General features: G+C 40.0%; 1 protein-coding gene across 1 annotated transcript; it reads left to right on the forward strand.

The window, feature by feature from the left end:
• The first annotated feature begins 438 nt into the window (after window positions 1-438).
• On the forward strand, window positions 439-27,196 carry TPM4 (tropomyosin 4). Its single transcript, XM_039515463.1, has 9 exons — window positions 439-769; window positions 10,685-10,810; window positions 16,125-16,258; window positions 19,230-19,347; window positions 20,197-20,267; window positions 21,055-21,130; window positions 22,873-22,935; window positions 23,027-23,096; window positions 26,957-27,196. Exons 1-9 carry the CDS (start codon window positions 656-658, stop codon window positions 27,037-27,039), a joined length of 855 nt encoding a protein of 284 aa, XP_039371397.1. The 5' UTR covers window positions 439-655; the 3' UTR covers window positions 27,040-27,196.
• Window positions 27,197-27,398: the final 202 nt, after the last annotated feature.

Here is a 27,398-nt window from a genome sequence, read left to right on the forward strand (position 1 = left end):
AGGATGTCTGTTTCCCATAAGATACATGTTTTTACTAGTTTCTCTTTTATGTGCAGTCATTGTCTCAAGTTTTCTGCGCATGAACATTTTTCAGTTTCTAAATCCATAAGGATCCTTCCACTTCCTCCAGATGTTATTCTGCTTGCTTGCTATGTATGGGAAGCCAGACCATTTTCCATAACCCTGTGGACTGTTTAAGTGCTCTACAAACCAGAGCTGCTAATGAGCTTTGTTTCAAGCATATGTGTTCATATGTCAACACTTTTGCATATGTCAGAAGGTTAAAAATGGAAACATTTTTTTCCTTTAAGAAAACAGACACCCAAATAAGGAGACGTCTGAGTACTTAAGATTCCCCTAGTGAATCGCTTCCAGCTTGTTCCTTAGAAAGGCTTCACGTGAAAGGTCGGGTGGGAGGGGGAGGCGCACCAGGGATTTGGGCTACATCCAAAATATTGAGTAAGGGTCTTTGAGACTTTAAAGCTAACTACAACCATTCAAGGGTTCACTGTGCTGCACACCTCTACTACTGTGCTCTACTAGCAGTGCTCTACTACTTTCTCTACCTATTTTTAAGACTGTTTGCTACAAGTTTGTTCTTGCAAAGCTTTTCTTCTCTTGTGTGTGAGAGACACAACCCCATCCTCCAGCAAAAATGGAAGCCATCAAGAAAAAGATGCAGATGCTGAAGCTAGATAAGGAGAATGCAATTGATAGAGCTGAACAGGCCGAAGCAGACAAAAAAGCAGCTGAGGACAAGTGCAAACAGGTGAGTAGGAATAAAAACAGTTGTATATCTACACTGTAGAGAAAATTGTAACAACATATTAAAAGCATATTTTTGTGATGGTGAGAAAACAGAATAATATTGTTAGGTCTCCTCTATTTTTCTGCATACCCTCTGTTGAAGTATTTTGCATTTTGGTAATATATTTCATGCATGCAGATGGAACAATCTGTTAACTTGTACTATTTGCTCATCCATTTTGATTTGGGACTCAGTAAGGTCAGCACCATTCCTAGACTACTCAGTGTACTTCAGAGAGTTCTTTTTTTGAATCCTACATGATTCCTCATTTAATTTCCTTGAGCTTGCACCTTCCTTGAAGAGACTAGAGCTTTATATCTTAAACAAGGATGACACACAGTGGTAGAGCTGTTAAATTTTTCCTAGGCAATGCCCGATCATGAATTAAATCTAACCTTGAGGCAAAATTAATGCAGATCACCTCAGTGTGAGAAATGTCCTGCATTTGAGAACCAATTGACAGTGACCACCTACTCCGGATAGTATGGTAGGATCTCTGTTATTGGGAATAATCAGAAATATTGAATCCTGAAATTGAGGTAATGGACTAAGTTATTTGTGTGAATTGATCTTATGTAGAAGTCCAGGAATGCATTGCTAATGCTGTATTTGGGATTTTTAAATTGGCAGAGTACACAGATCAAACCACAACTGTCTATGCAGTAGGATTTAGATCTAACTCAAACATTTTGAGTTACTTGGGTGTCCTTTGTTACAAATCACTCCTCTCTAGTGATTAAATATCTCAGAACAAAAAGAGATCATCATAGCACAAAACATTATAGCAAAGACTAATAGGTTTAGACACATAAAAATATTTTCCACAAACATGCAGTCATTGCTAAATGTGATTGGAAGAGGATTACAATATGTTTATTTGTATCCCGATGCACCAATGAGTAGTGTTGGAGTGCAGGCACCGTACCAATACTAACAGGGATTTTATATTGACCTTCAGATTAAGGTCAAATACAGCACTTCCTGCAGAGCTTCTGAACATAAGAATGGCCATACTGGGTCAGACCAAAGATCCATCCAGCCCAGTATCCTGTCTACCGACAGTGGCCAATGCCAGGTGCACCAGAGGGAGTGAACCTAACAGGTGATGATCAAGTGATCTCTCTCCTGCCATCCACCTCCACTCTCTGACAAACAGAGGCTAGGGACACCATTCCTTACCATTAATGAACTTAACCTCCATGAATTTATCCAGTTCTCTTTTAAACACTGTTATAATCCTAGCCTTCACAACCTCCTCAGGCAAGGAGTTCCACAGGTTGACTATGCGCTGTGTGAAGAAGAACTTCCTTTTATTTGTTTTAAACCTGCTGCCTATTAATTTAATTTGGTGGCCCCTAGTTCTCATATTATGGGAACAAGTAAATAACTTTTCCGTATTCACTTTCTCCACACCACTCATGATTTTATATACCTCTATCATATCCCCCCTTAGTCTCCTCTTTTCAAAGCTGAAAAGTCCTAGACTCTTTAATCTCTCCTCATATGGGACCCATTCCAAACCCCTAATCATTTTAGTTGCCCTTCTCAGAACCTTTTCAAATGCCCGTATATCTTTTTTGAGATGAGATAGTCTCCGTCTTATTTAATCTTTTTTAAATGATTCCTAACATCCTGTTTGCTTTTGACTGCCACTGCACACTGTGTGGACATTTTCAGAGAACTATCCACGATGACTCCAAGATCTTTCTTGATTAGTTGTAGCTAAATTAGCCCCCACATATTGTATCTATAGTTGGGGTTATTATTTCCAATGTGCATTACTTTACATTTCTCCACATTAAATTTCATTTGCCATTTTGTTGCCCAATCACTTAGTTTTGTAAGATCTTTTTGAAGTTCTTCACAGTCTGCTTTGGTCTTAACTATCTTAAGTAGTTTAGTATCATCTGCAAACTTTGCCACCTCACTTTTGACCCCTTCAAAGAACTAGATTAGTAAGACATGATTTCCCTTTACAGAAACCATGTTGACTTTTGCTCAACAATTTATATTCTTCTATGTGTCTGACAATTTTATTCTTTACTATTGTTTCAACTAATTTGCCCAGTACTGACGTTAGACGTACCGGTCTGTAATTGCCGGGATCACCTTTAGAGCCCTTTTTAAATATTGGCGTTACATTAGCTATCTTCCAGTCATTGGGTACAGAAGCTGATTTAAAGGACAGGTTACAAACCATAGTTAATAGTTCCGCAATTTCACATCTGAGTTCTTTTAGAACTCTTGGGTGAATGCCATCTGGTCCCAGTGACTTGTTACTGCTAAGTTAATTAATTCCAAAACCACCTCTAGTGACACTTCAATCTGTGACAATTCCTCAGATTTGTCACCTATAAAGGATGGCTCAGGTTTGGGAATCTCCCTAACATCCTCAGCTGTGAAGACGGAAGCAAAGAATTCATTTAGTTTCTCCGTAATGACTATCGTCTTTAAGCGCTCCTTTTGTATCTCTATCATCCAGGGGCCTCACTGGTTGTTTAGCAGGCTTCCTGCTTCTGATGTACTTAAACATTTTTTTGAATTTTTGACTAGCTGTTCTTCAAACTCCTTTTTGGCTTTTCTTATTACATTTTTACACTTAATTTGGCACTGTTTATGCTACTTTCTATTTACCTCACTAGGATCTGACTTCCACTTTTTAAAAGATGCTTTTTTATGTTATTCCTTTTTATATTCCAGACTATAATTTCTACATAAGACTAGTTCAGAGGGTCAGTACTACTTAAGGCCCACCAGTTTCACCCCGAAGACCAGGCACAAAAGAATGCAATTCTGAATAAACACAGAATGTTGAATAATAATTGTAGCTGAAATGCTTCACAAAATCAGTGTTTTTGCACAAGTTTGATGGAGGAGAGGAAAGGCACCCTTTATCTGAAAATGACAAGGAAGGCTGCGCAATCCCAGTTGTCTATACAAAGTTGCTTAAAGGAGGGATTTAGTTTAAAAAAACAGATAGTGGATACTGAAGCTTTCACATTTCTGAAGATTTTCTTGGCTCGATAGTTTTACAAAATAGCAGAGCTAAATGAAAAAGTAAAAGGATTGATTTGAAAAGGAAAAAGCTGCATCCAAGTGAAAAAAATTAACTGATTTTTAATTGAAGTTATATTTAAGTTTACATTATTTGCTTTAAAAATAATTTTTACCATCTCAGTCCATGTCCCATCAACCTAAAACCAATAATGCATGTAGAGACCTGGTGGGAACATAATTTAAAAATATAAAGAATCCACTATGATCTCTGCTTTTAAAGAGGTGAAAAAAAATTCCAATTATTCCTCATTTATAGTATTAGTGATATAACAGGAATACTCAAAACGTTCTAAACACTGTATAACAACCCTTATGCATGCACATTATGATCAAGTAATTAGACTGCATCATGTACTATTTTTTTTCCACACAACCCTACTTCATTCAGTGCACAAGATGTATGGTGCTTAGTGAATGGGTAGTTATTCACTATTTTCTTTTATCTTCATCATTAAGTGTACCTAATTCCTGCAGTGAATACAAAATTAACATCCTCAGGAGCTTTTCTATGGTGCTCTCCATAGTAGCCAGACTACACATGCTCCATCCCAACACAATGCACAGGTCTGCTCACACATAAGAATGTTGAGGGGATGAAATACCCTCAGTTTCTCTGTGGGGATGATGCATATGCAGTCTGATCAGCAGTAGGAGCTGTGAGAGGCTTGAGCATGCTCAATGATGATGGAATCTTTGGAGCTTTCTAGCTGCTAAAATCAGACTCTGAGCATGTGCGTACTGTGATTTTTTTTCAAAGACTTATAACGTTGTCAAATTTGGGTAGATTTTCAATGTGCCCGCAAAAGGTACATCCCGGACATAAAGGCCACCTACCCTACCAAATTTCAAGTTCTTGTTCCAAAGCATAGGGCACTAGAGCTGCTCAAATAAAAGGTTTGTCAGCATTTTTAACAGGGGCAAAATGATGTATTTTTCCATAGTCTCATTTTTTGAAGCAGCTGAACTGTTTTGGCTGAATGTTCCCAAAAAATTCAACCTGCAGTAGAGTCATGGCATGCAAAATTTCATCCCAAACAATTAAAATTTGGCAAAGTGACAAGCAACAAAACCAGTTTTATAATGGAAAGTTTTGTAGCTGAAAATGAAAAAGAAGCTAAGAAATATAAAAGAAAAAGCCTGCCCAATAGTGGCACAATGTGGAAAATCTGAGTACAGGACTCAGATCTAAGCCCCCACTCTGATGTCAGCAGAGTCTGACAGCATGGCTTGAGATAGCAAAAATTCTCTTCTCAATTACACCAGTATTAATCCAGAATAACTACCTCTACTTCTGTAGTTACTCTTGAATTACACTGGTCTAGTCTAAGGCCTGGTCTACACTAAAGGGGGGCGGGGTGTCGAACTAAGGTATGCAAGTTCGCTGAACTCAAACTACCTTAGTTCGAACTACTCACCCGTCCAGATGCCAAGGGATCGAAGTCCGCAGCTCCCCCGTCGACTCTGCCACCGCCGTTTGCGGTGGTGGAGTTCCAGAGTCGACGGGAGCGCGTTCGGAGTTCGAACTATCGCGTCTAGATTAGACGCGATAGTTCAAACTCCGAGAAGTCGAACGCTACCCGTCGACCCGGCCGGTAAGTATAGACGTACCCTTAGAGAGCAAAATGTATTCCCAGCATGCACAGCACAAAGACAAAATTACCATTGGGTCACTTTAGAGTGACTTATCAAGTGTACTCAGGGAATAATAATGACAAGCTTCTGATGGAACACTGTCCAGTGTTCTTTCTATTAGAAAAAAGATATATTATGGGCCTTTGTGCACAGAAGATCTGAAGGGGAGGAAACAAACAGCTGAATGAAAGAAACCTCCAAAGGAAAAAAATCTTTATACTAGGGCTGTCAATTAATCGCAGTTAACTCACGTGTTTAACTCAAAAAAATTAATCATAATTTAAAAAATTAATCGTGATCACTTGCCGTTTTAATTGCACTGTTAAATAATAGAATATCAATTGAAATTTATTAATTTTTTTTTATTTTCTACATTTTCAAATATATTATTTCAATTACAATACAGAATATAAACTGTACAGTACTCATTTTATATTATTTTTATTACAAATATCTGCACTGTAAAATGATAAATAAAATAGTATTTTTCAATTAACCTCATACAAGTACCATAGTGCAATCTCTTTATCACGAAATCGGAACTTACAAATGTAGATTTTTTTTTAACATAACTGCACTCAAAAAAACAAAACAGTATAAAAGTTTAGAAACTACAAGTCCACTCAGTCCAACGTCTTGTTCAGCCAATCGCTAAGATAAACAAGTTTGTTTACATTTACAGGAGCTAATGCTGTCTGCTTCTTATTTATGTCACCTGAAAGTGAGAACAGAGGCTCACATGGCAATTTTGCAGTTGGCATTGCAAGGTATTTACATGCTAGATCTACTAAACATTCATATGCCCCTTCATGCTTCGGCCACCATTCCAGAGGACATGCTTCCATGCTGATGACGCTCGTTACAAAAATGTGTTAATTAAATTTGTGACTGAACTCCTTGGGGGAGATTTGTATGTCTCCTGCTCTCTGTTTTACCCGCATTCTGCCATATATTTCATGTTCTAGCAGTCTCAGATGATGACCCAGCATGTTATTTGTTTTAAGAACGCTTTCACTCCAGATTTGACAAAACACAAGGAAGGTACCAATGTGAGATTTGTAAAGATAGCTACAGCACTCGACCCAAGATTTAAGAATCTGAAGTGGCTTCCAAAATCTGATCGGGATAGGGTGTCGAGCATGCTTTCAGAAGTCTTAAAAGAGCACACGCCGATGCAGAAACTACAGAACCTGAACCACCAAAAAAAAAAAATCAATCTTTTACTGGTGGCATCCGACTCAGATGATGAAAATGAATATGCGTTGGTCTGCACTGCTTTGGACTGTTACCAAGCAGAACTCATCATTAGCACAGACGCATGTCCTCTGGAATGATGGTTGAATAGACATGAATTTTTTGCACATCTGGCATCTAAATGTCTTGCAATGCTGGCTACAACAGTGCCATGAGAACGCCTGTTCTCACTTTTAGGTGACATTGTAAACAAGAAGTGGGCAGCATTATCTCCTCCAAATGAAACAAACTTGTTTGTCTGAGCGATTGGCTGAACAAGAAGTAGGACTGAGTGGATTTGTATGTGCTAAAGTTTTACATTGTTTTATTTTTGAGTGCAGTTATTTTTGTACATAATTCTGCATTTGTAAGTTCAACTTTCATGATAAAGAGATTGCACTCCAGTACTTGTATTAAGTGAACTGAAAAATATATTTTTTTATTTTTACAGCGCAAATATTTATAATAAAAAATAAATATAAAGTGAGCATTGTTCAGTTTGTATTCTGCGTTGTAACTGAAATCAATATATTTGAAAATATGGAAAATATCCAAAAATATTTATATAAATAGTATTATATTATTAACAGCACGATTAATTGCAATTTGTTTAATCATGCGATTAATCGTGATAAATTTTTTATTCGCTTGACCACCCTATTTTATACACAGTAATACACATATCTTTTGGTTATGATTTTTGGGGATACTTACATGCCCCCCAATCACTATAGTATCTGAGTGCCTGGTTAAGTTGTCTTCAATGTATTGGGAACTGAGGATCAGAGAAATTCAATGACTTAGAAGGGTGGTAACTATGGCTTTCATGGAAGGAATTTTTATTTGCTTTGCTTTGTCACCTTTATTAGGGTGTTAGGTCAAATTGTTGGATTTGGAATTTTTAAATTTGTAGTTTTTATTATTTTCCAAGGGCATTTAGATTATAACATAGAGTATAATGGCACTAAGGGAGTATTATGATCACCTAGTCTGACCTCATAAAAACCTCAGATTATAGTATTTCATGCTGTCATCCTGCATCTAACCCACTAAATTGAAGTCAACTCGTGTATCATTTTTAAAAGTATCCAGTTTTGATTTAAATATTACCTGTGATGGAGAGTTCACCACACCCCTCATCTGTTTCAATGGTTAATTACTTTTACTGCTAACATTTTTATCTCATTTCTAGCTTGAACTTTGCTGACTTCAATTTACAGCCGCTGGATCTTGCTATACTTTTTTCTGCTATATTAAAAGAGCCCTCTAGCAGCAAATATCGACTCCTTACGTAGGTACTTATAGACCATGATTAAATCATTGGTTAACATTTTCTTTGATAAACTAAATATCTTGCACTTCTTTAGGGCTCAACTTAGTATAAACCACAAACATTTGTGAACTGTCCAGACTAGTCTTTATAAAGACATTAACTATGATAAGTCAATTGGCAATAAAAAAGGTAAAAAATGCTAGCAAAGACAGCCCTTAGTCTCTCATTGTAAGGTTCATTTTCCAGACCACAAATCATTGTTGTTGCTCTTCTCTGAATACGCTCAAATTTTGCAAATTTCTGTTTAAAAAGTGTGGAGACAGTATTCCAGTTGTAGTCTCACCAATGCCATATACAGAGATAATATAACCTTACTCCTGCTCAATATTCCCATTAATATAGCCTAGTATCATATTATCACTTTTTTCCACAGCATCAAGCTACTCTGAGCACAAGTACAGAAATGTATAACAATGTGCATACACAACATGCTAATCAAAATCATAAAGATATCCTCCAGGGTACAATTAACAAAGTAAAAGAACTGCACTAAAAATTAACATACACATCAAGGTGGTATAAATTAACTGTTTTAATAAATTGAACTTATTCAAGGGATGAGTTAAACCATCATTCTCCCCAATGAATTAACTATTCCCAGGATAGAACAGAACAAAGGTGGTATTATGAGTTCAATGACAGATCAGACAGTCTGCAGGCACACCAGTTATGTTATCAGCAAGAAGTCTCATGATAATAGAAATTCTCCAGGGAGCAGGGGGCAATTTGTCATCTGGCAGTCTCCCAGCAGGATATAAATAGCACATTTTAGAATACAGTATGGATTTATATGGTATGGTCAAGTGATAATGAGATAAAATGGAACATACCTTGGATGACCCATATGTCCCTCCTTCCATTGGAGAACCATATATGGTTTAAAGCTCTGAATCTTTAGGGAAATAATGTTATGACCATCAAATCTAACAAAATAACTATCTCAGTGAGTGGATGGTACCTCTGTATTTCAGATAACACATTTGCACTGATCATATTCAACATATTTCAAGCAATGCCTCAATTTACCAAGTGAAGTGTAGCAGTGCTTGCTAAGGGAGATATGGACTCTAAACTCTACTCAATACCTGTACTTCTGTGAGTCATTCTCTATCCTCATGCATATGTTAAGGAGACAATACATCCAGTGTTGTATTTACGTACGGACCAAGTGGGCTATAGCCTATAAACAAAGGGCAACACAGTCCAAAGAGTAAAAGACATACACCAAATTTATTTTTCATATTGTTTCAAATTTATGTTTCATTAAGAGTCTCCCTGAACTCAGGGATACTGGGTATAATGCATTTTTCCTATATACATGACATTTTCTTTATCATCAGGATTCAATGACAGTACTGTAGGTAGAATGCCAGTGATGGGGACAAGCTTGTCCCTGCCTTCCCTGAGGAGGAGCACACTATGCTAGCATAATTTTTTATTTCAGACCAGGGCAACATAGACGGTTACTCTATCTATGGATGTATGGGGTCAGATTCTCAACTTGTGTACTTTGTCATAGCTAAATTGAAGTAAGTGGAGTTATGCCTACTTACAACAGCTGAGTTATAGAATCATAGAAATGTAGCACTGGCAAGGACCTCAAGAAGTCATGTAGTTCAGCCCTCTATGCTGAAGCAGGACCAAGTATACCTAGACCATCCCTGACAGGTGTTTGTCTGCCTTTTCTTAAAAGCCTCTTATGACAGGGATTCCACAACCTTCCTTGAAAGCCTATTCCAGTGTTTAACTATCCTTATAGTTAGAAAGTTTTTCCTAATATCTAAGCTAAATCTCCATTCCTGCAGATTAAGCCCATTACTTCTTTTAGCGGACATAGAGAACAACAGATTACCATCCTCTTTATAACAACCCTTAACATATTTGAAGACTGTTATCAGGTCCCCACTCAGTCTTTTCTAATATTTTAAAAAAATTTCCTCATAGGTGAGGTTTGCTAAATCAGTTTAGAAACATGGATATAGCATGGTTTCAGAATAGGCAGCAGGTTTAAAACAAATAAAAGGAAGTGTTTCTTCATACAACACACAGGAAACCTGTGGAACTCCTTGCCAGAGGATGTTGTGAAAGTCAAGACCATAATAGGGTTCAAAAAAGAAATAGATGAATTCATGGAGGATAGGTCCATCAATGGCTATTAGCCAGGATGGGCAGGAATGGTGTTCCTAGCCTTTGTTTGCCAGAAGCTGGGAATGAGCGACAGGGGATGGATCACTTGATGATTACCTGTTCTGTTCATTCCCTCTGGGGCACCTGGCACTGGCCACTGTCAGAAGACAGGATACTGGGCTAGATGGACCTTTGGTTTGACTCAGTAGGGCCATTCTTATGTTCATTATGTGAATGCCAAACAGCCTGCTCAGCTGCCATGTTAGGTTTATTAGCATGGTGTAAAACTGTGTAGGCTACTTGACATCTAAACAACTGAAGTTACACAGTGACTTTGAAAAATCCACAATTAGATATCTCTCCATAGCATCACTTTAAAAACATCTTAACATAATTTAAAACAAATAGTAGGGAGAAGTCTTTGGCTATCCTTATCTATAAGCAGAGCAACCAATGTGTCAGAATGTTCACAACTTATTTTTCTTTCTCAAAAGGTAGAGGATGAGCTGGTGGCACTGCAGAAGAAGTTAAAAGGAACTGAAGATGAACTGGATAAATACTCAGAAGCTCTCAAAGATGCTCAGGAAAAACTGGAACAGACTGATAAGAAGGCAACAGATGTATGTATCTGCACAGAATGCAGATGTGTAAACTAACTAGAAATGGTATATTTTACAACACACAGTATATCGGTTGTATATTTGATTTAGTGTTAATTTATTGCAGTAGTTTGCCCAAAGGAAAAAGGCAGAGACAATTATGTCATTGTTGAAGCAGCAAAGAATCCTGTGGCACCTTATAGACTAACAGACGTTTTGCAGCATGAGCTTTCGTGGGTGAATACCCACTTCTTCGGATGCAAGCAGTGGAAATTTCCAGGGGCAGGTGTGTATATATAAGCAAGCAAGAAGCAAGCTAGAGATAACGAGGTTAGATCAATCAGGGAGGATGGGGCCCTGTTCCAGCAGCTGAGGTGTGAAAACCAAGGGAGGAGAAACTGGTTCTGTAATTGGCAAGCCATTCACAGTCTTTGTTTAGTCCTAAACTAATGGTGTTAAATTTGCAGATGAACTGTCATTGTTGAGGTACATAACTCCCCACCGCCACAAAAAATGATATTGGTTGTCTAGGGTTACATCTGTTGCTGCATTAGGAAGCTTCCTGCTGATTCACCAGCACAAGAGTATCCTAAAACCCGCTTACTTATACCCAAGAGATGCTCCCATGTAGGACTATCAGATATTTTAGAGCCATTTCCTGTATGGTTACCCCTCCCTGTTATTGGCAGAAGGAACATGATGGGGTTATTTTTTCCAGTGTGCACTACTTTACATTTATCCACATTAAATTTCATTTGCCATTTTGTTGCCATTTAGTTTTGTGAGATCTTTTTGAAGTTCTTCACAGTCTGCTTTGGTCTTAACTATCTTGAGCAGTTTAGTATCATCTGCAAACTTTGCCACCTCACTGTTTACCCCTTTCTCTAGATCATTTAGGAATAAGTTGAATAGGATTGGTCCTAGGACTGACCCTTGGGGAACACCACTAGTTATCCGTCTCCATTCTGAGAATTTACAATTAATTCTTACCCTTTTTTCCCTGTCTTTTAACCAGTTCTCAATACATGAAAGGACCTTCCCTCTTATCCCAGCAGTCTGGTTCCACTTTGGTTTAGGTGGAGCCCATCCTTCCTGAACAGGCTCCCCCTATCACAAAAGTTTCCCCAATTCCTAATGAATCTAAACCTCTCCTCTCTACATCATTGTCTCATCCATGCATTGAGACTCTGAAGCTCTGCCTGCCTACCTGGTCCTGGCGTGGAACTGGGAGCATTTCTGAGAATGCCACCATAAAGGTCCTGGATTTCAGTCTCTTCCCTAGCAGCCTAAATTTGGCCTCCAGGACGTCTCTCCTATCCAGCCCTATGTCATTAATACCTACACGTACCACAACCACCGGCTCCTCCCCAGCACTACATATAAGTCTATCCAGATGCCTCGAGAGATCCGCAACCTTCGCACCAGGCAGGCAGGTGACCACACAGTTCTCCTGGTCATCACAAATCCAGCTATTTATGTTTCTAATGATCAAATTTCCCATTACTAACACCTGCCTTTTCCTAGTGACTGGAGTTCCCTCCCCCGGAGAGGTAACCTGAGTGCGAGAGGATACCCTAACACCATATGGAAGGAGGGTCCCAACTATGGGAAGGTTTCCCTCTGCTCCCGTTGACTGCTCTGCTTCCCTGGGCCTTTCATCCTTCTCAACAGCGCAGGGGCTGTCTGACCAGAGGTGGGACAATTCTACAGTGTCCCAGAAAGCCTCATCAACATACCTCTCTGCCTCCCTTAGCTCCTCCAGTTCCGCCACCCTGGCCTCCAAAGCCCGTACGCAGTCTCTGGGGGCCAGGAGCTCCTTGCACCAAATGCACACATACACCACCCGCCCACAGGGCAAGTAATCATACATGCTGCAATTCAGCGCAATAAACTGGACAGCCCCCACTCTACTGCTGGGCTTCTGCCTGCATGGTCTCCTAGTTAATTAAAGGGTTTTGTTTAAATCAAGAAGTTTTGAATGTAGTTTAGTTTATAGTTTTAAAAAATAGCAAGGGGCCCTTGCCCCCTTCCCACTCCCCTTGCAAAACTCCCTGTTAGCAGCCCCTGTTCGTAGCCACCTATCCGTTTTTAGGTATGGTTGCCCAACCCTCCCGGTTTTGCCGGGAGACATCTCATGGAGGTTACTGAAGCCAAACTGGGAGATTTTAGGTGCTAAAAGTCTGGCGGCGCAGTGGGGCAAAGGCAGGTAAGCACCTCCTGGCAGGAGCCTGCATCTCACACCCCCACCCCAACCCCGTGCCCAGAGCTCCCCCCCCCGCACCCAAACTTCCTCCCAGAGCCCACACCCCTCATCCCCTCTCACACCCCAATCCCCTGCCCCAGCCCTGAGCCCCCTCCAGCACCCAAACTCTCTCCCACAGCTTGCACCCCACACCCCCCTCCTGCACTCCAACTCTCTGCCCCAGGCTCAGCCCGGAGCCCCCTCCCACACTCCAAACCTTCAGCCCCAGACAAGAGCCTGCACCCCAATCCCCTGGCCCAGCTTGGTGAGAGTGAGTGAGGGTGGGGGACAGCAAGCAACAGAGGGAGGGGGGATGGAGTGAACGGGGCAGGGCCTTGGGGAAAGAGCGAGGCCTTGGAGCAGGGGGCAGGGCAATGGTGTTTGGGTTTGTGTGATTAGACAGTTGGCAACCCTATCTTTGGGGGATGCTTTTTACAGTTTGGAATCCTGTTTCATTAACACTGCGTCTTAAAATGAAAGCATCTGGTGAAGGAGGTTACCAGTGCTGGATTGCTAGAGATGTCTTTTCTAAGATATCAGTGGCTTTTGTACGCAATCTGCACATTCAATAAATAGTACTTAAGAAGAGAACAAATGAAATGCTGACTGACTTGTGATTAGAAAAATCGAATGACCAAACTGCACTAGGAAAATAGGAGTCACCCTAGTGCCTGTCATACAAAAGTCCACCAGTCAATAGTTATTTGCTTTTCTCCAAACAATCTGTGTTTTAATATAATATGGTTCCTGTTACTCAGTATATATAGAAGGGATTAATCTGATAATCTGTTCTTGATGTATGCATTGCGAGATTGCTGCCTACAACATTTCTTCACTGCCTTGTTTAGTCTAGTTGTGAATTATTCCAGTGATGGGGCTCTAACTACTTCTCAGACTATTCAACAGTCTTTAAACAGACCTAATTGTTAGGAAGTATTTCCTGATATTTTATTGCTCAATTTCAAACCATGTCTGCTAGGTAAACCCTCCCTTGTCTCCTGTTTTCACCTTCAGAGTCCCTGAATTACTGTTGGGCCCAGGCTATCCATATTTGGCATGAGGAAAGATTTTAGGTACTAAAACACTCAACCCTGTAATATTTAATTTATCTTTCTCTGAAACCACTCTACATTAATGAGATGTCTCCAGTATGGGACAAGTTGCCAACCTAAGAAGTTGGAGATTTAAATTCTAGAACTGCTTCTCTCTGATGGCAATATTGATATACCGCCTAGACCAGGGGTCCCCAACGCAGTGCCCGCGGGCACCATGACGCCCGTGGGGGCATCTAAATGCGCCCACATCCTGGCCGGCGGTGGAGCGCATTTTGGCGCAGACAAGTGACGTCATTAAGAGGCGTCACCGCCAAAATGCCGCTGAAATTCGGCGGCATTTCGGCGGATGCTCCACCGCCACCACGGTCCTTTGTCTGGCGCCCGCCAGACTAAAAGGTTGGGGACCACTGGCCTAGACCATAGGGGCCTGGGGAGGGAACGCCACCCAGCTCCGCTTCTGGCCCTAGCTGCCAGCCCCGTCCCCAGGGCCCTGGCTGCCAGCCCCAGCCTTGGCCACCTTACCCCATCCGTGTCCCTCTCCCCTCCCAGAGCCATGGCCTCACTCCCAGCCCATGGAGAGGCACAGACAGGGTAAAGGGGGATGCAAGGTAAGAAGTTTGGGGACTACTGTCCTAGACCAACAAGACATATACATATTTAATTAAATATAGTATTTTCCTTCCAGATTATTAAAGAAGTGATTTAGAAAAACCTATCCATATAGCAGGATGTGTACGTGCTTTTTGATAAAACACTTCTAGATTATGGTAAAAATGTTATTATCTGACTTTATAGCAAAACTTTGTGTTAACTTTTTTTCCCAAGACCACTATATTGTCCAGTATTTTTCACCAAACCTAAACAGAGGATGGATTAAAGAGCAGTAATTCAAACTGTTTCACATTTAAAAAATGCATTTGCACTGTTCTTCATAGACAAAGTGGAATTTCAGAATGTCAGTTTTGGATTCAATGGCCAAACAAACTGTAAATTTGACTTTCCACATCCCAATTTAATCAAAGCTAAACCACATTAATCTGCCTTGAATTTCACCAGTGAAACTTTATGCCACTGGAGAATCCTTCTGAAAGATTCTGGCGAGTCACAAGAGGCATCTGAGAGATGTGAGGACTCCGAATTAGTGATCTGTCCCTTTGAAAATTCTTGCAGGATTGGGCTATCTTAAATATTAATATAACTCAGTACTGCAAGATGTCTACTACATTTTTTCACTGTGATGGGAATTCCACATTTAAAAAATAATAATAATAATGATAAAAAAATCAAGAATTGCATACATGATAGGAGTCCTAACAACAAGAAGAGTTCATCAGACCAGCCCCTACAGTTTCCACCATGGACCCCAGATTGTCTCCCTATTTCCTGTTTTCCCCCCTCTCCGCCCAGTCTCAGAGGGCTATATAGAAGTAGTAGAAAACAAAGTGGAATTATTTTTTGAAAGTTTCTTGCTGTGCTGCATGCACGCAGATGAGTAACTTTCCCCTGGTGGCTCCCAGACCATCCCCTGGCCAACCCCATTTATGAACTATGGGAGATTTATAGACAGTGGAGCCCCCAATGTACACAGAAGTTGCTTTAACTAAATTCCATTAGTAAGCCATCCAACGCTAGGGTTAGGATCTTTGACAAGACCGACAAAATAAGCCAAATGTAGAATTTCTGGACTGAGCCATCTGGGAGTTAGAAGATTAAGAAAAAAGTTTCAACCAGATTTCTACATGTAGAACCTCCCATCTCCATAGTACAATTAGCTGAAAATGTTTTTCTTGTTAAACAGATTTTTAATGGTTAATTCTGTGTGATGAGGAAGAGAAGGTATGGGTGTATTTTGAATAAAAACACTCTATATTTTGAAATTCCTATAGTTATATAGCTAAAAAACTAGAAAGCATCTCTTCCTAGAGATCCATGCATATAAATAGTGAAAATGAAGTAATCAGAGGTGATCATTTTTGAATTATTGGTGTCTAGCTAGTTGGGTTTTATTTAACCAGTGCTGTTTGATTGTTTTGCATAGGCAGAAGGTGAAGTGGCAGCTTTGAATCGGCGTATCCAGCTGGTGGAAGAGGAGCTGGATCGTGCCCAAGAACGTCTGGCAACAGCCCTGCAGAAACTGGAGGAGGCAGAGAAGGCAGCAGATGAAAGTGAGAGGTAGGCATCCAAAAGGAACGATGCAGAGAAGTGTCTTACATCAGAAGATCCCAGTAGTAGGCTACTTTAACAGTCTTTGAAGGTTTTAAAGACTTGGTGCACTTAAGTTCCATTTCCCACTCATTCTTTTAGATGCTACTTTTAGTATTGTGAGGAATAAAGGGCCACAATCATAAAAGTGATACTGCTCTGACTCTGTAACTGGTTAATGAGCTTTTCCCACTGTCTAGACATTTCCCTTTTCATCCAAAAAATGACGACAAACTTGCAGTATATCATACACATCCCAGCTGCCCTTTTGGGGAAGCTCAACTTCCCAAGGGCTGTATTCTCCCTTGTCCTGTTCCTCTCCAGCTGTCTAACCTATTTCTTTCCCACCACGATCTATTGTAATTTGTGTCCCAATTTGCTTTATCAAAGCCTGTTATCTCCACTGGGGAAAAACTGTATCTTTATTTGCCTCTTGAGCAATATGCACACTCCTATGATACTATAATAAAAATTAAACATCAAACTACATGAAGTTACAACTAAGGTTGCTGAGTGCAATTCAAGAGAATACATACCATTGAATGCATCACTAACCCTCATGGAAATCTCAAGCTAAGGCTGCAAAGAATTCTGATGCAGCTCTTAACACACAGTTCATACAGTCAGATAATTAAAATAGAAGAATTCTCAATTGTTAGCCCCAAACACTATTTAACTTTGCCTCTCGATTTATTTTATAGTTGGACTGAACTTCCATTGAAGTCAATGACTGACTTCAGTGGGAGTTGAACTGAGCCCTTAGCCATTTTAATACTGCTTGTTACTGCTCCACCTATAATATATACTTATTCAATGTCTAAATTGCATAAATCTTTCTATTAGAACTTTGTTTTCAGTTGCCTATAACTTGGACAATTGCTTAGAATTTGGACTGAAAGCTTCCAGGTTGGTCCTTGGCTCAGATTGAAAGTCTGAGCAAAAATGACTCAAGCGTTTCCAAGAATGAGGACAGTCAGAACTAATCAGATTAAATAACAGTTCTGATGGTTTTAACACTCATGTCTCTCTAAAGTAAAAACTTTAAAGTTGGCAGCAGAGTAGTCCTGAGACTGGAGAGGTGTTTTGTCGTCTCCATGAAATATATTGAAATTTGGCAGTTACAAATATAGAAAAATCATAATTTGCATATACACAATATAACTTGTTATATACTTGCTCTTAATTTTTTGAACATTCCAGCTGCACAGGCTCCCAGACCTTGCTGAACTTTCTGTATCATATGCATACAATATGCACAGCATTTGAGCCGGCTCCTGTTTGGAGCTCTGCTTTCCCCCCTTAAAATACTTGATCTAAGGAGAAGGGCATTGAACAGGGAGCCAAGAGACCACACATTCTAGTTTCACCTCTTCCATTGATCAATGATTCCATGTATTTACAGTCTTATTATTGAGCAACTCCTCAAAAACATACCTTTTGAAGTAGATACATATCAACCACCCTATTTTGCAGAAGAGGTAAGTGAAGATCTGTGATGTTGCACCAAGTCACTGCTGGCAACTTTGGTAATAGAACTCAATTTTCATGCACTTAGACACAATGCATTTTATAATTAATATGCCAAATCTGTGTTTGACTATGTAGTATAACATATTTTTGCCTATCCACCCAAGTGAAATACCATCTAATCAGAGTCCTGACTCTGTCCCTTGCTCTAACCACCAACCCATATTTCCCTCCTAGAGAAATAAAATCCTAGATTATACTGCTATCTAGTAAATAACTGTGCATCCCATTGTCAAAGAATGTTATGTACCCCCTTCTAGTAGCTGTATGTAGTGTGGACCTTCCACCATCTGAGCCTATAATTTGTTGTGACTCCACATCTATCCTAAGATGCTAAAGGCCTCCCCCATGAATAGACCACAGAAGAGACTTCCAATGCCTATGGGCCTTGTTGGTTAAATTTATGGCAGAGGGTGCGCTGATCAGATATATATCCTTTACCCAAGCATCTCAGGCAGTGGGTATGGGAGTTTGAGACCAGAACACTAACTTCAGAAGAATGGCTTTTCTTCAACCTGGTGTTTTTGGCTGGATCTGTTATCTGTAAAGGTATGCCAGTTTCTAGAACCAAAGCTGTGCTATGAATTCTATATGCTTATGAGCCTTGATGGCAGTGGCGTTGGAACAGTTTTTATGATGGGGGTGCTGAAAGCCACTGAGCAAAACTGTAAGCCTTGTATATGATGGAAACCACTTCAAGCTAGGGGGTGCTGCCACACACCCCAGTCCCTGTAGTTCCAGCACCCTGGCTCTGCAGGCTAGAGTCCAGAAACTTTATTAGTTGCCGTGAGTTGGGAGGGGAAATGTTGGACCCAACCAATTTTACATTGGCCTTTGATATTATTTTACTCTAATAGTCTACAAACTGCTCCAGATTTGAGCTCTAAGAAAAAATTTCTCAGCATTTAAACAAAAACCTGGCCTCAATAGTTTGTCTTGAATGAACTATTTGTCCTGAGTAAAGCCACAGAGAAAAGTATTTAGCTATTTTGTTTTTAGCTATTTCCTCTTTACCTAATTATTCTAAGGACTACAAACTTGAGTAAGATTTTAAAAAGAAAAGTTCCCACTGGTATCTCTCAAATATGTTTTAATGATACAAGCAAATAAATGTAATCTACTTAAAGTATATTGGGATCTTGCTAAATGGAAGAAGCACAATAAGCTAAGGAAGAATCCTGCATCATTCAATAGCTGCAAGCACTGTTAAGTTCAGACAATCTGATAAGCAGAGATTCATTCCAACTAGTATTATCAGCAACTTTGTTAGCCAGTAAGAACATGACAGATTGGTTTGGGTTCAAGTCACAGTAGTTCGATATTAAGTTCACAACAGGGCCTGTTAGGCTAAATGTGCTGACTGGCTTGTAGTAACCCCATCTCTCTGAACAATCCGCTTTGTTTCCTTCTATAGAGGTATGAAGGTTATTGAAAACAGAGCAATGAAGGATGAAGAAAAAATGGAAATTCAGGAGATGCAGCTGAAAGAGGCTAAGCATATTGCTGAGGAGGCTGACCGTAAATATGAAGAGGTAAAAATGGCGCTGCAAGGAAGTAGCAGGTGCTGTTTGCTTTGGTGAGAAAGTGATAAAGAAAGTATCTGAAAGAACTTCAAACAGTCTTATAGTCTGTTTAATACTGCACCTCTACCCCGATATAACGTGGTCCTCGGGAGCCAAAAAATCTCACCGCCTTATAGGTGAGAGCGCGTTATATCGGGTTCGGTCCAGTCCGCATACCAGCAAGAGCCAGTATGCCATGCTGGACTGGACTGGTTTCCCCAGCGGTGATTTAAAAGGCCCAGTGCTCCAGCCGCTGCAGGGAGCCCCAGGCCCTTTAAATCACCACCGGAGCTCCAGCAGTGGGACACGGGCGGGGATTTAAAGGGCCCGGGGCTCCCCACAGTGGCTGGAGCATCTGGCCCTGGACCCGGGGCTCCCCACTGCTTTACCGCGTTATATCCAAATTTGTGTTATATTGGGTCGCGTTCTATCAGGGTAGAGGTGTATTTGTATACTTTCCATAAAGTAGTAGTTCAAGTTTGGAATCTATTTTTGTGCAAGGCCACACAGATGCAGTTCCTAACAGCCTTAGAATTAACATGAAATGAGCTTGTTACATCTTATGCTGCCTAATGCTAGGAACACTGAAAGTCTCTCTGCTTCTGGGAAAGGGATCCTGCATTGAGCTCACTCTCCCTAGCAGCTGATTATAGGGTGTCAAGAGAGCATGGGCCAAATCTCTGTAACGTGTTGTCTATATGTTGCATATCTCCAGACTGGGTATTGCTTCTAGCCTTTATCTGAAAAGAAAAAAACCTGCCGAGATGTGGACCTTTGTGGAAAACAAATAGGGAAAAAATAATTCTCCCCTCTCTGCAGGTTGCTCGTAAACTGGTCATTTTGGAGGGTGAACTAGAGAGAGCCGAGGAACGTGCTGAGGTGTCAGAACTGTGAGTGGCTGTTCAATGGGTCTGCACGTACATAAATCATTTTGAAATATCAGACTAGAGTTTTTTTTTTAAATGGAGATATACCTATTTCCTAGAACTGGAAGGGACCTTGAAAGGTCATTGAGTCCAGCCCCTTTTCTTCACTAGCAGGACCAAGTACTGATTTTTGCCCCAGATCCCAAAGTGGCCCCCTGAAGGATTGAACTCACATCCCTGGGTTTAGCAGGCCCATGCTCAAACCACTGAGCTATCCCTCCCCCTACCCTGAGCCCCCGTCGCACCCCGCACGCCTCCTGCATGCCAACCCCTTGCCCTGAGCCCCTTCCTGCACACTGCACCCCCTCCCACAGCCCACACTCCCTCCCACACCCCAACCCCCTGCCCCAGCCCTACATTCATGGCCCTGCATACCATTTCCCCACCCAGATGTGGCGCCTGAGTCAAAAGTTTACCCACGCTTGGGCTAGATGGACCATTGAGCTGACCCAGTACAGTCATTCTTATGTTCTAATTACATTCCTGGTACAATTAACAGAAGATACCAGTTCACAGAGGACAGCATGGAGCTCTAAGATTCACGAAAGGCTTTTTTGTTCTGCTTGAATTCCTAACAATCTATGTTTTGCTACAAAAATCTATTAAATACAGTCTGCATAGTATATTTTGGGAAACTGTAAATGCTATGTGTATCTAACAAGTTGGCTCACATTTTACTCGTTTAGCCCATTTGAAAACCAAACAGCATAATATATGAAGAACTTATCTGAACACCTTTGTCTTTGTGTAGAAAATGCAGTGACCTTGAAGAAGAACTAAAAAATGTCACTAACAACCTAAAGTCCCTGGAGGCTCAGTCTGAGAAGGTTGGTTCTTCCTGATTAAGAACACAGAATGTTTAAGGTTGGGCAAGGAGAATGAAGAGTTGGTGATACAAGTTTACAGCAATAACAAAAAAAGAGGAATCTGAAAACTTGTCATGCTTTTTGTATTGATTAACTGAGGAATTATTGGAGGAACCGGTGTGTAAGGTGAATTTGATGCCCAAAAGTCTTCTGTAGAAAACCAGTACATTTGCTTCTGGTAGGGGTCCTAGGACAATCTGACTGGAGATCCAATTGTGTGCAATTAGTCCCTTGTGCTATCAATTAGACCTAGGGTATGTTACAAGACATACCAATTTATGTAATACTGTGAGGCTATGTTAACTGATACTGATTTCACAAAGTTGTATGGCTACAATATTGTATGGGAAGTGTCATCTTACCTGTGAATTGCCCATTTTTCTACTGGTTGTAGTTGGGAGAGGGGATGTCTTTTGGTGTGTGGGTGTATTTATTAACAGTTAACACCCTAGTAAGGGGGTTTTGGAGTGAACTTTGCATTTCTGGGTTATCCAATACTTGAGTTTTGGGGAATGAAACACGTTCAGGGAAGGCACATGTAGTACAGGGCATTGTTGTGCTACTACTGTCTTAACTCCAAATTACCCACACTTTTTACTTTTGAATCTGTTTGCTGGCATCACTTACAAAGTTTTTCTAGCACAGAAGACTAATGGGCTAGGAATATATCTCACTCATTACTGAACCTTTTAGAAGTTGTATTATATATAGCTGGATAGGTATACATGGAACTGTACAGAAATTCACATGATCCCTGCCCTGAGGAGCTCACAAGAGTAGTTCAGACATAACTTGTCAAATGATGAGCCATGGTGGATGAAGTGTAGAGGAAAAGCAAAGGCAAGACAGCTGGTAGGCTGTTTTACAAGAACAACAAAACTGGGGGATGGTAACCAACTTTACACACACTTCTTGTGTCTTCTGACAATTTAATTCAAGTATCTGGGTACCAGAATGGGCGCTGATACTGAGTGGAGACTAAAGAGAGAATTTTAGTCCAAATCATAGAATCATAGCTTATTTGGGTTGGAAGGGACCTCAGATCATCTAGTCCAACCCCCTGCTCAAAGCAGGATCAATCCTCTTAGACACTTCAGCTGTGGAGTGCATCTGCACAGCACTGCTCTCCAGCCCCATCCATGGTCTCTATGGCCCACCAGGGGGTGATGAGGAGTTGGGGGTAAGGAATTTTGGTTGCATGAAAAATAAAGTTTTGGTCCCTATTCCAAGGGTATGAATGTAGTGTAATGATACTGAATAAATAACTGACTTCTGATGAGGGGTTTCAAAATAAGTCACTTGGTGAAGAATAGCCTGTTCCAGGGGGATGGGATGGTTTGAATTACATCAAGGACGTGGGTGTGGGTGTGGGTGGGTGTGTGTGTGCGCGCACGCTGCTCCACTTTTTATTATATGTAAGTGGAGCCATAGTCCAAGGCAAAGAATATAGCCCCTAAGCAAAAGACAAGGCATTCAGAATTTTATTCAGACAGTGGGCAAACAAGAAACCTCAGGAAATACAGTGACATGGTTGCATCCGGGAAATGGGATGATCGTTAAGGAAAAGCATTTTAGAATGACAGGAGGCTACCACCTGTTGTTAGTCAATGGCTCCTTAACAGTAGCCTAACAAAAAAGTTAAACTGTCTGATGTTTAGTTTTCCTACCAGTTTCTTAATAGATTGTTCACCCTGTTTTCACAGTACTCTGAAAAAGAGGATAAATATGAAGAAGAAATCAAGCTTCTCTCTGACAAACTCAAGGAGGTAAGACAAGCCATCCCAATGAATTTGCATTTCAGCAGAGATTGTTTCTCATCCAGTAGCTAAGATTTTTTTCTGCATAATCTTTTTCCAGGCTGAAACACGTGCAGAGTTTGCAGAAAGAACGGTTGCTAAACTGGAAAAGACTATTGATGATCTGGAAGGTATGAAATTACTTTTGAAATTTTTACTGTTTTTACAAGTCCCATCAATTTCAAACTGAGAAACAATAAATTCTAGCACTATGTATTCTTTGTAGATTATGGGGAAAATCTTTATACTACTATAATTACCTGTAGCTAGACCATTAAACACAGTTATGCTATAATATTTACTTTTTTCCCCTCAGTATTTTCCCCTAAAAATTCATCCATTTGGTAGTACTATAGAATCATCTGAATCTGTGGATGGCCTATTCTCTTGATTAAGAAATGAACACTTAAAATATATCTGAATTCTTAATAGGACAGAATTCTCTACTGAACGTAAGTATAGAATATGTAATAGAGTGTTATTAAACACCATTTAATCCCTTGGCATGGGGTGAATGTGTCCCCTGCCTCTATGTAGCTGAATTTATGTTCATTTTGTCCTGATTAAGCCAGTCAGTTGGACTATCATTAGACTAAATCAGTTTTCCTCGGAGACGTTCCAAAAAAGTTGTCCTTTATAAACTGAAAGCTATGCATATGAGATTCATACATGTAGACATATTGTTCATTAACGTACTTTGTTCCTGTAAATTGCTTGAAGAACATAAGAGCATAAGAATGGCCATACTGTGTCAGACCAAAGGTCCATCTTTCCCACTATCCTGTTTTCCGACAGTGGCCAATGCTAGGTACCCCAGAGGCTAGGGACACCATCCTGGCTAATAGTCATTGATGGACCTACATTCTTCAAAACTTAGCTCTCTGTAGATAAATAGTGATAGTTAATCTGGAGGTGTGAGGGCCACACCCTAGTCTGCAGACAGATGGTTGGGTCCAAAAGAAAACTAGATCCCAAACTTCAGGAAGATTGAGATTGTGTTCCAATAAAAAGGACAGGGTATCAATCCCAGAAGCTGTGCTAGCATCTCTTCTGAATGGAATAGCTACCACTCCTTCCCAGAGATCACATGCAACAAGTAATAGCAAAGCAATGTAAGCAGCAGAAACTATGACTATAGGTGAAAATTAGTGCGGTCAAGTGATTAAAAAAAATCATGATTAATCATGCTGTTAAACAATAATAGAATACTATTTATATAAATATTATTGATGTTTTCCACATTTTCAAACATATGGATTTCAATTACAACACAGATTATAAAGTGAACAGTGCTCATTTTATATTTATTTTTATTATAAAAAATTCACACTGTGAAAATCAAAAATATTATTTTTCAATTCACTTAATACAAGTACTGTAGTGCAATCTTCTTAAAATGAAAGTTGCACTTACAAATGTAGAATTATGTACAAAAATAACTGCATTCAAAGATAAAACAAGGTAAAACTTTAGCATGTACAAGTCCCCTCAGTCCTACTTCTTGTTCAGCCAATCGCTCAGACTAACAAGTTTGTTTACATTTGCAGGAGATAATGTTGCCCACTTCTTGTTTACAATGTCACCTGAAAGTGAGAACAGGCACTCTCATGGCACTGTTGTAGCCAGCATCGCAAGATATTTACGTGCCAGATGCGCTAACGATTCACGTGTCCCTTCATCTTCAACCATCAATCCAGAGGACATGCATCCTGCTTGATAACAATCCAAAGCAGTGCAGACTAACGCACGCTCGTTTTCATCATCATCAGTCAGATGCCAGCAGCAGAAGGCCGATTTTCTTTTTTGGTGGTTTGGGTTCTGTAGTTTCTGCATCAGAGTGTTGCTCTTTTAAGACTTCTGAAAGCATGCTCAACACCCCATCCCGATCAGATTTTGGAAGCCACTTCAGATTCTTAAATCTTGGGTTGAGTGTTGTAGCTATCTTTAGAAATCTCACACTGGTACCTTCTTTGTGTTTTGTCAAATTTGCAGTGAAAGTGTTCTCAAAATGAACAACATGCTGGGTCATCATCTGAGACTGCTAGAACATGAAATATATGGCAGAATGCGGGTAAAACTGCAGGAGACATACTGAACTCCTTTGGGGAGAACTGTAACAAATTTAATTAATGCATTATTTTTTAACAAGTTTCATCAGCATGGAAGCAACTCCTCTGAATGTTGGCCAAAGCATGAAGGGGCATACGAATGTTTAGCAGATCTGGCATGTAAATACCTTGCAATCCTGGCTACAGAAGTGCCATGTGAATGTCTGTTCTCACTTTCAGGTGACATTATAAATAAGAAGTGGGCAGCATTATCTACCATAAATGTAAACAACGTTGTTTGTCTTCGCGATTGGCTGAACAAGAAGTAGGAATGAGTGGACTTGTAGGTTCTAAAGTTTTTTACATTGTTTTGAATTATGTAACAAAAAAAATCTACATTTATAATTTACATTTCATGATAAAGAGATTGCACTATGGTACTTGTCTGAGGTGAATTGAAAAGTACTATTTCTTTTGTTTATCATTTTTACAGTGCAAATATTTGTAATAAAAATTATATAAAGTGAGAACTGTACACTTTGTATTCTGTGTTGTAATTGAAATCAATATATTTGAAAATGTAGAAAAATACAACCAAAATATTTAATAAATTTCAGTATTCTATTTTTTAACAGTACGATTTAAACTGTGATTAACTGCGATTCATTTTTTAGATAATCGCGTGACTTAACTGCGATTAATTGACAGCCTGAGGGTAGGTCTATACTTACCCGCCGGGTTGACGCATAGAGTTCGACTTCTCGGAGTTCGCCGAACGCGCTCCCATCGACTCCGGAACTCCACCACCGCGAACGACGGTGGCGGAGTCGACGGGGGAGCCACGGACTTCGATCCCGCGGCGTCTGGACGGGTGAGAAGCTCGAACTAAGGTAGTTCGACTTCAGCGACGCTATTCGCGTCGCTAAAGTTGCGTACCTTAGTTCGACCCTCCCCTTAGTGTAGACCAGGCCTTAGTGAAAATATGTATATGTATGGAATCTCATTTCTGAACAGGGTCATTGAACTAATAATCATTTACTCATATTACTTGCCCATCTATAGCTAGTTAGTAGCTTTGGCGATTACCTGGTGCGTCTTCATCAATATATCTGAGTGCCCATTTCTATCAGTTCATTTGAACAACACGTTTTCCTACCATTAGTCAGTCGCTCTAATTATAAAACTCCCAATGAAGAAATAAAATCCTTGCTTGGTAATTGTGTGGATGATAAAAACAATTTCATAATTGAGAACAGAATGAGAACCAAAATTCTCAGTTTAATTCTATATTTACATTTAAAAGTCCCCTGAAGGCAGGAGAGAACGTAACAGATAACCCTGTCTGAAAGGCAGATTACTCAGATTTCCTGATCGCTTCACCTTTGTTAATCGGCTCTGATACCCTTAATATATGTCACATCTGGCAATGGGCAAAAATTAAAGTTAAAGTTATGCAGGTTAGAAGCAGCACCAAAAAATAGGGAATGATGACATGACATTTAGTTGCCAAAGTTCTACTCACCCCTTCTCCTTCAAAAAAGAAGTGATGAAAACTAAAAGCTACTTTTTGCCAACTATTTGCATCCCTGTATACCAACTCCACCTAATCAAGGGGCCATTTTATTTATAGGAATAGAATTTATTTTAAGGTTTGTTATCTGACTCAGTTGTGACCAGTAGGAAGATTGGCTTCTAAATCTTTTCTAAAACTCTACTGAAATTTTTTTTTGTAAGAAATTTAAACTCCTGACATTTTGGCAGTTAGTACGTGTATAGTTTCTGCCTTATATTTTAATGTTTTCTTCTCATCTTTATTTTCCACCATTTATCCTCACTTGCTGCATTCCAACTGTTCTCCATATTCTCTACCATGCATCTCTTGCTGTGGACTGTGTTACTACATTTCTTGTTGAACATCTTGCCTTGGGCCCTTGGACCTGTAGATGAGCTGTATGCTCAGAAGCTGAAGTACAAAGCTATCAGTGAGGAGCTTGACCACGCTCTCAATGATATGACCTCTTTGTAAATGCATTTCCTCTTTTGACTTTGCCTTGGTGCACTAAGATTCTGCCTTTAATACCAGTCTCTGAGTAATTCCTAGTACTAGTCCTTCAGTCTTTCTGTAAAAACTGAATTAAATAAAAACAAGCTACCTTGATACCTGTACATTCTCTGCTTTTTTTCCTTTTCCATGATTAATGACATAACTAATGTCCTTCTTTTAATTGGTTCTTTTATAACATGTCTGGTCAGATTTTAGCGGAGCCCTGTAATTCTCACTAGGATACTTTTAGGAGGATTAGTTTCATTGTACTCAGATTGCTTCTTTAAAAAACCAAAACCTATCCAGTTGTTAGTTAAAATGTAAGTGATGGGTCACATAAC

This window comes from Mauremys reevesii, linkage group 26 (assembly GCF_016161935.1).
Source record: "Mauremys reevesii isolate NIE-2019 linkage group 26, ASM1616193v1, whole genome shotgun sequence".
Taxonomy (NCBI): domain Eukaryota; kingdom Metazoa; phylum Chordata; order Testudines; family Geoemydidae; genus Mauremys; species Mauremys reevesii.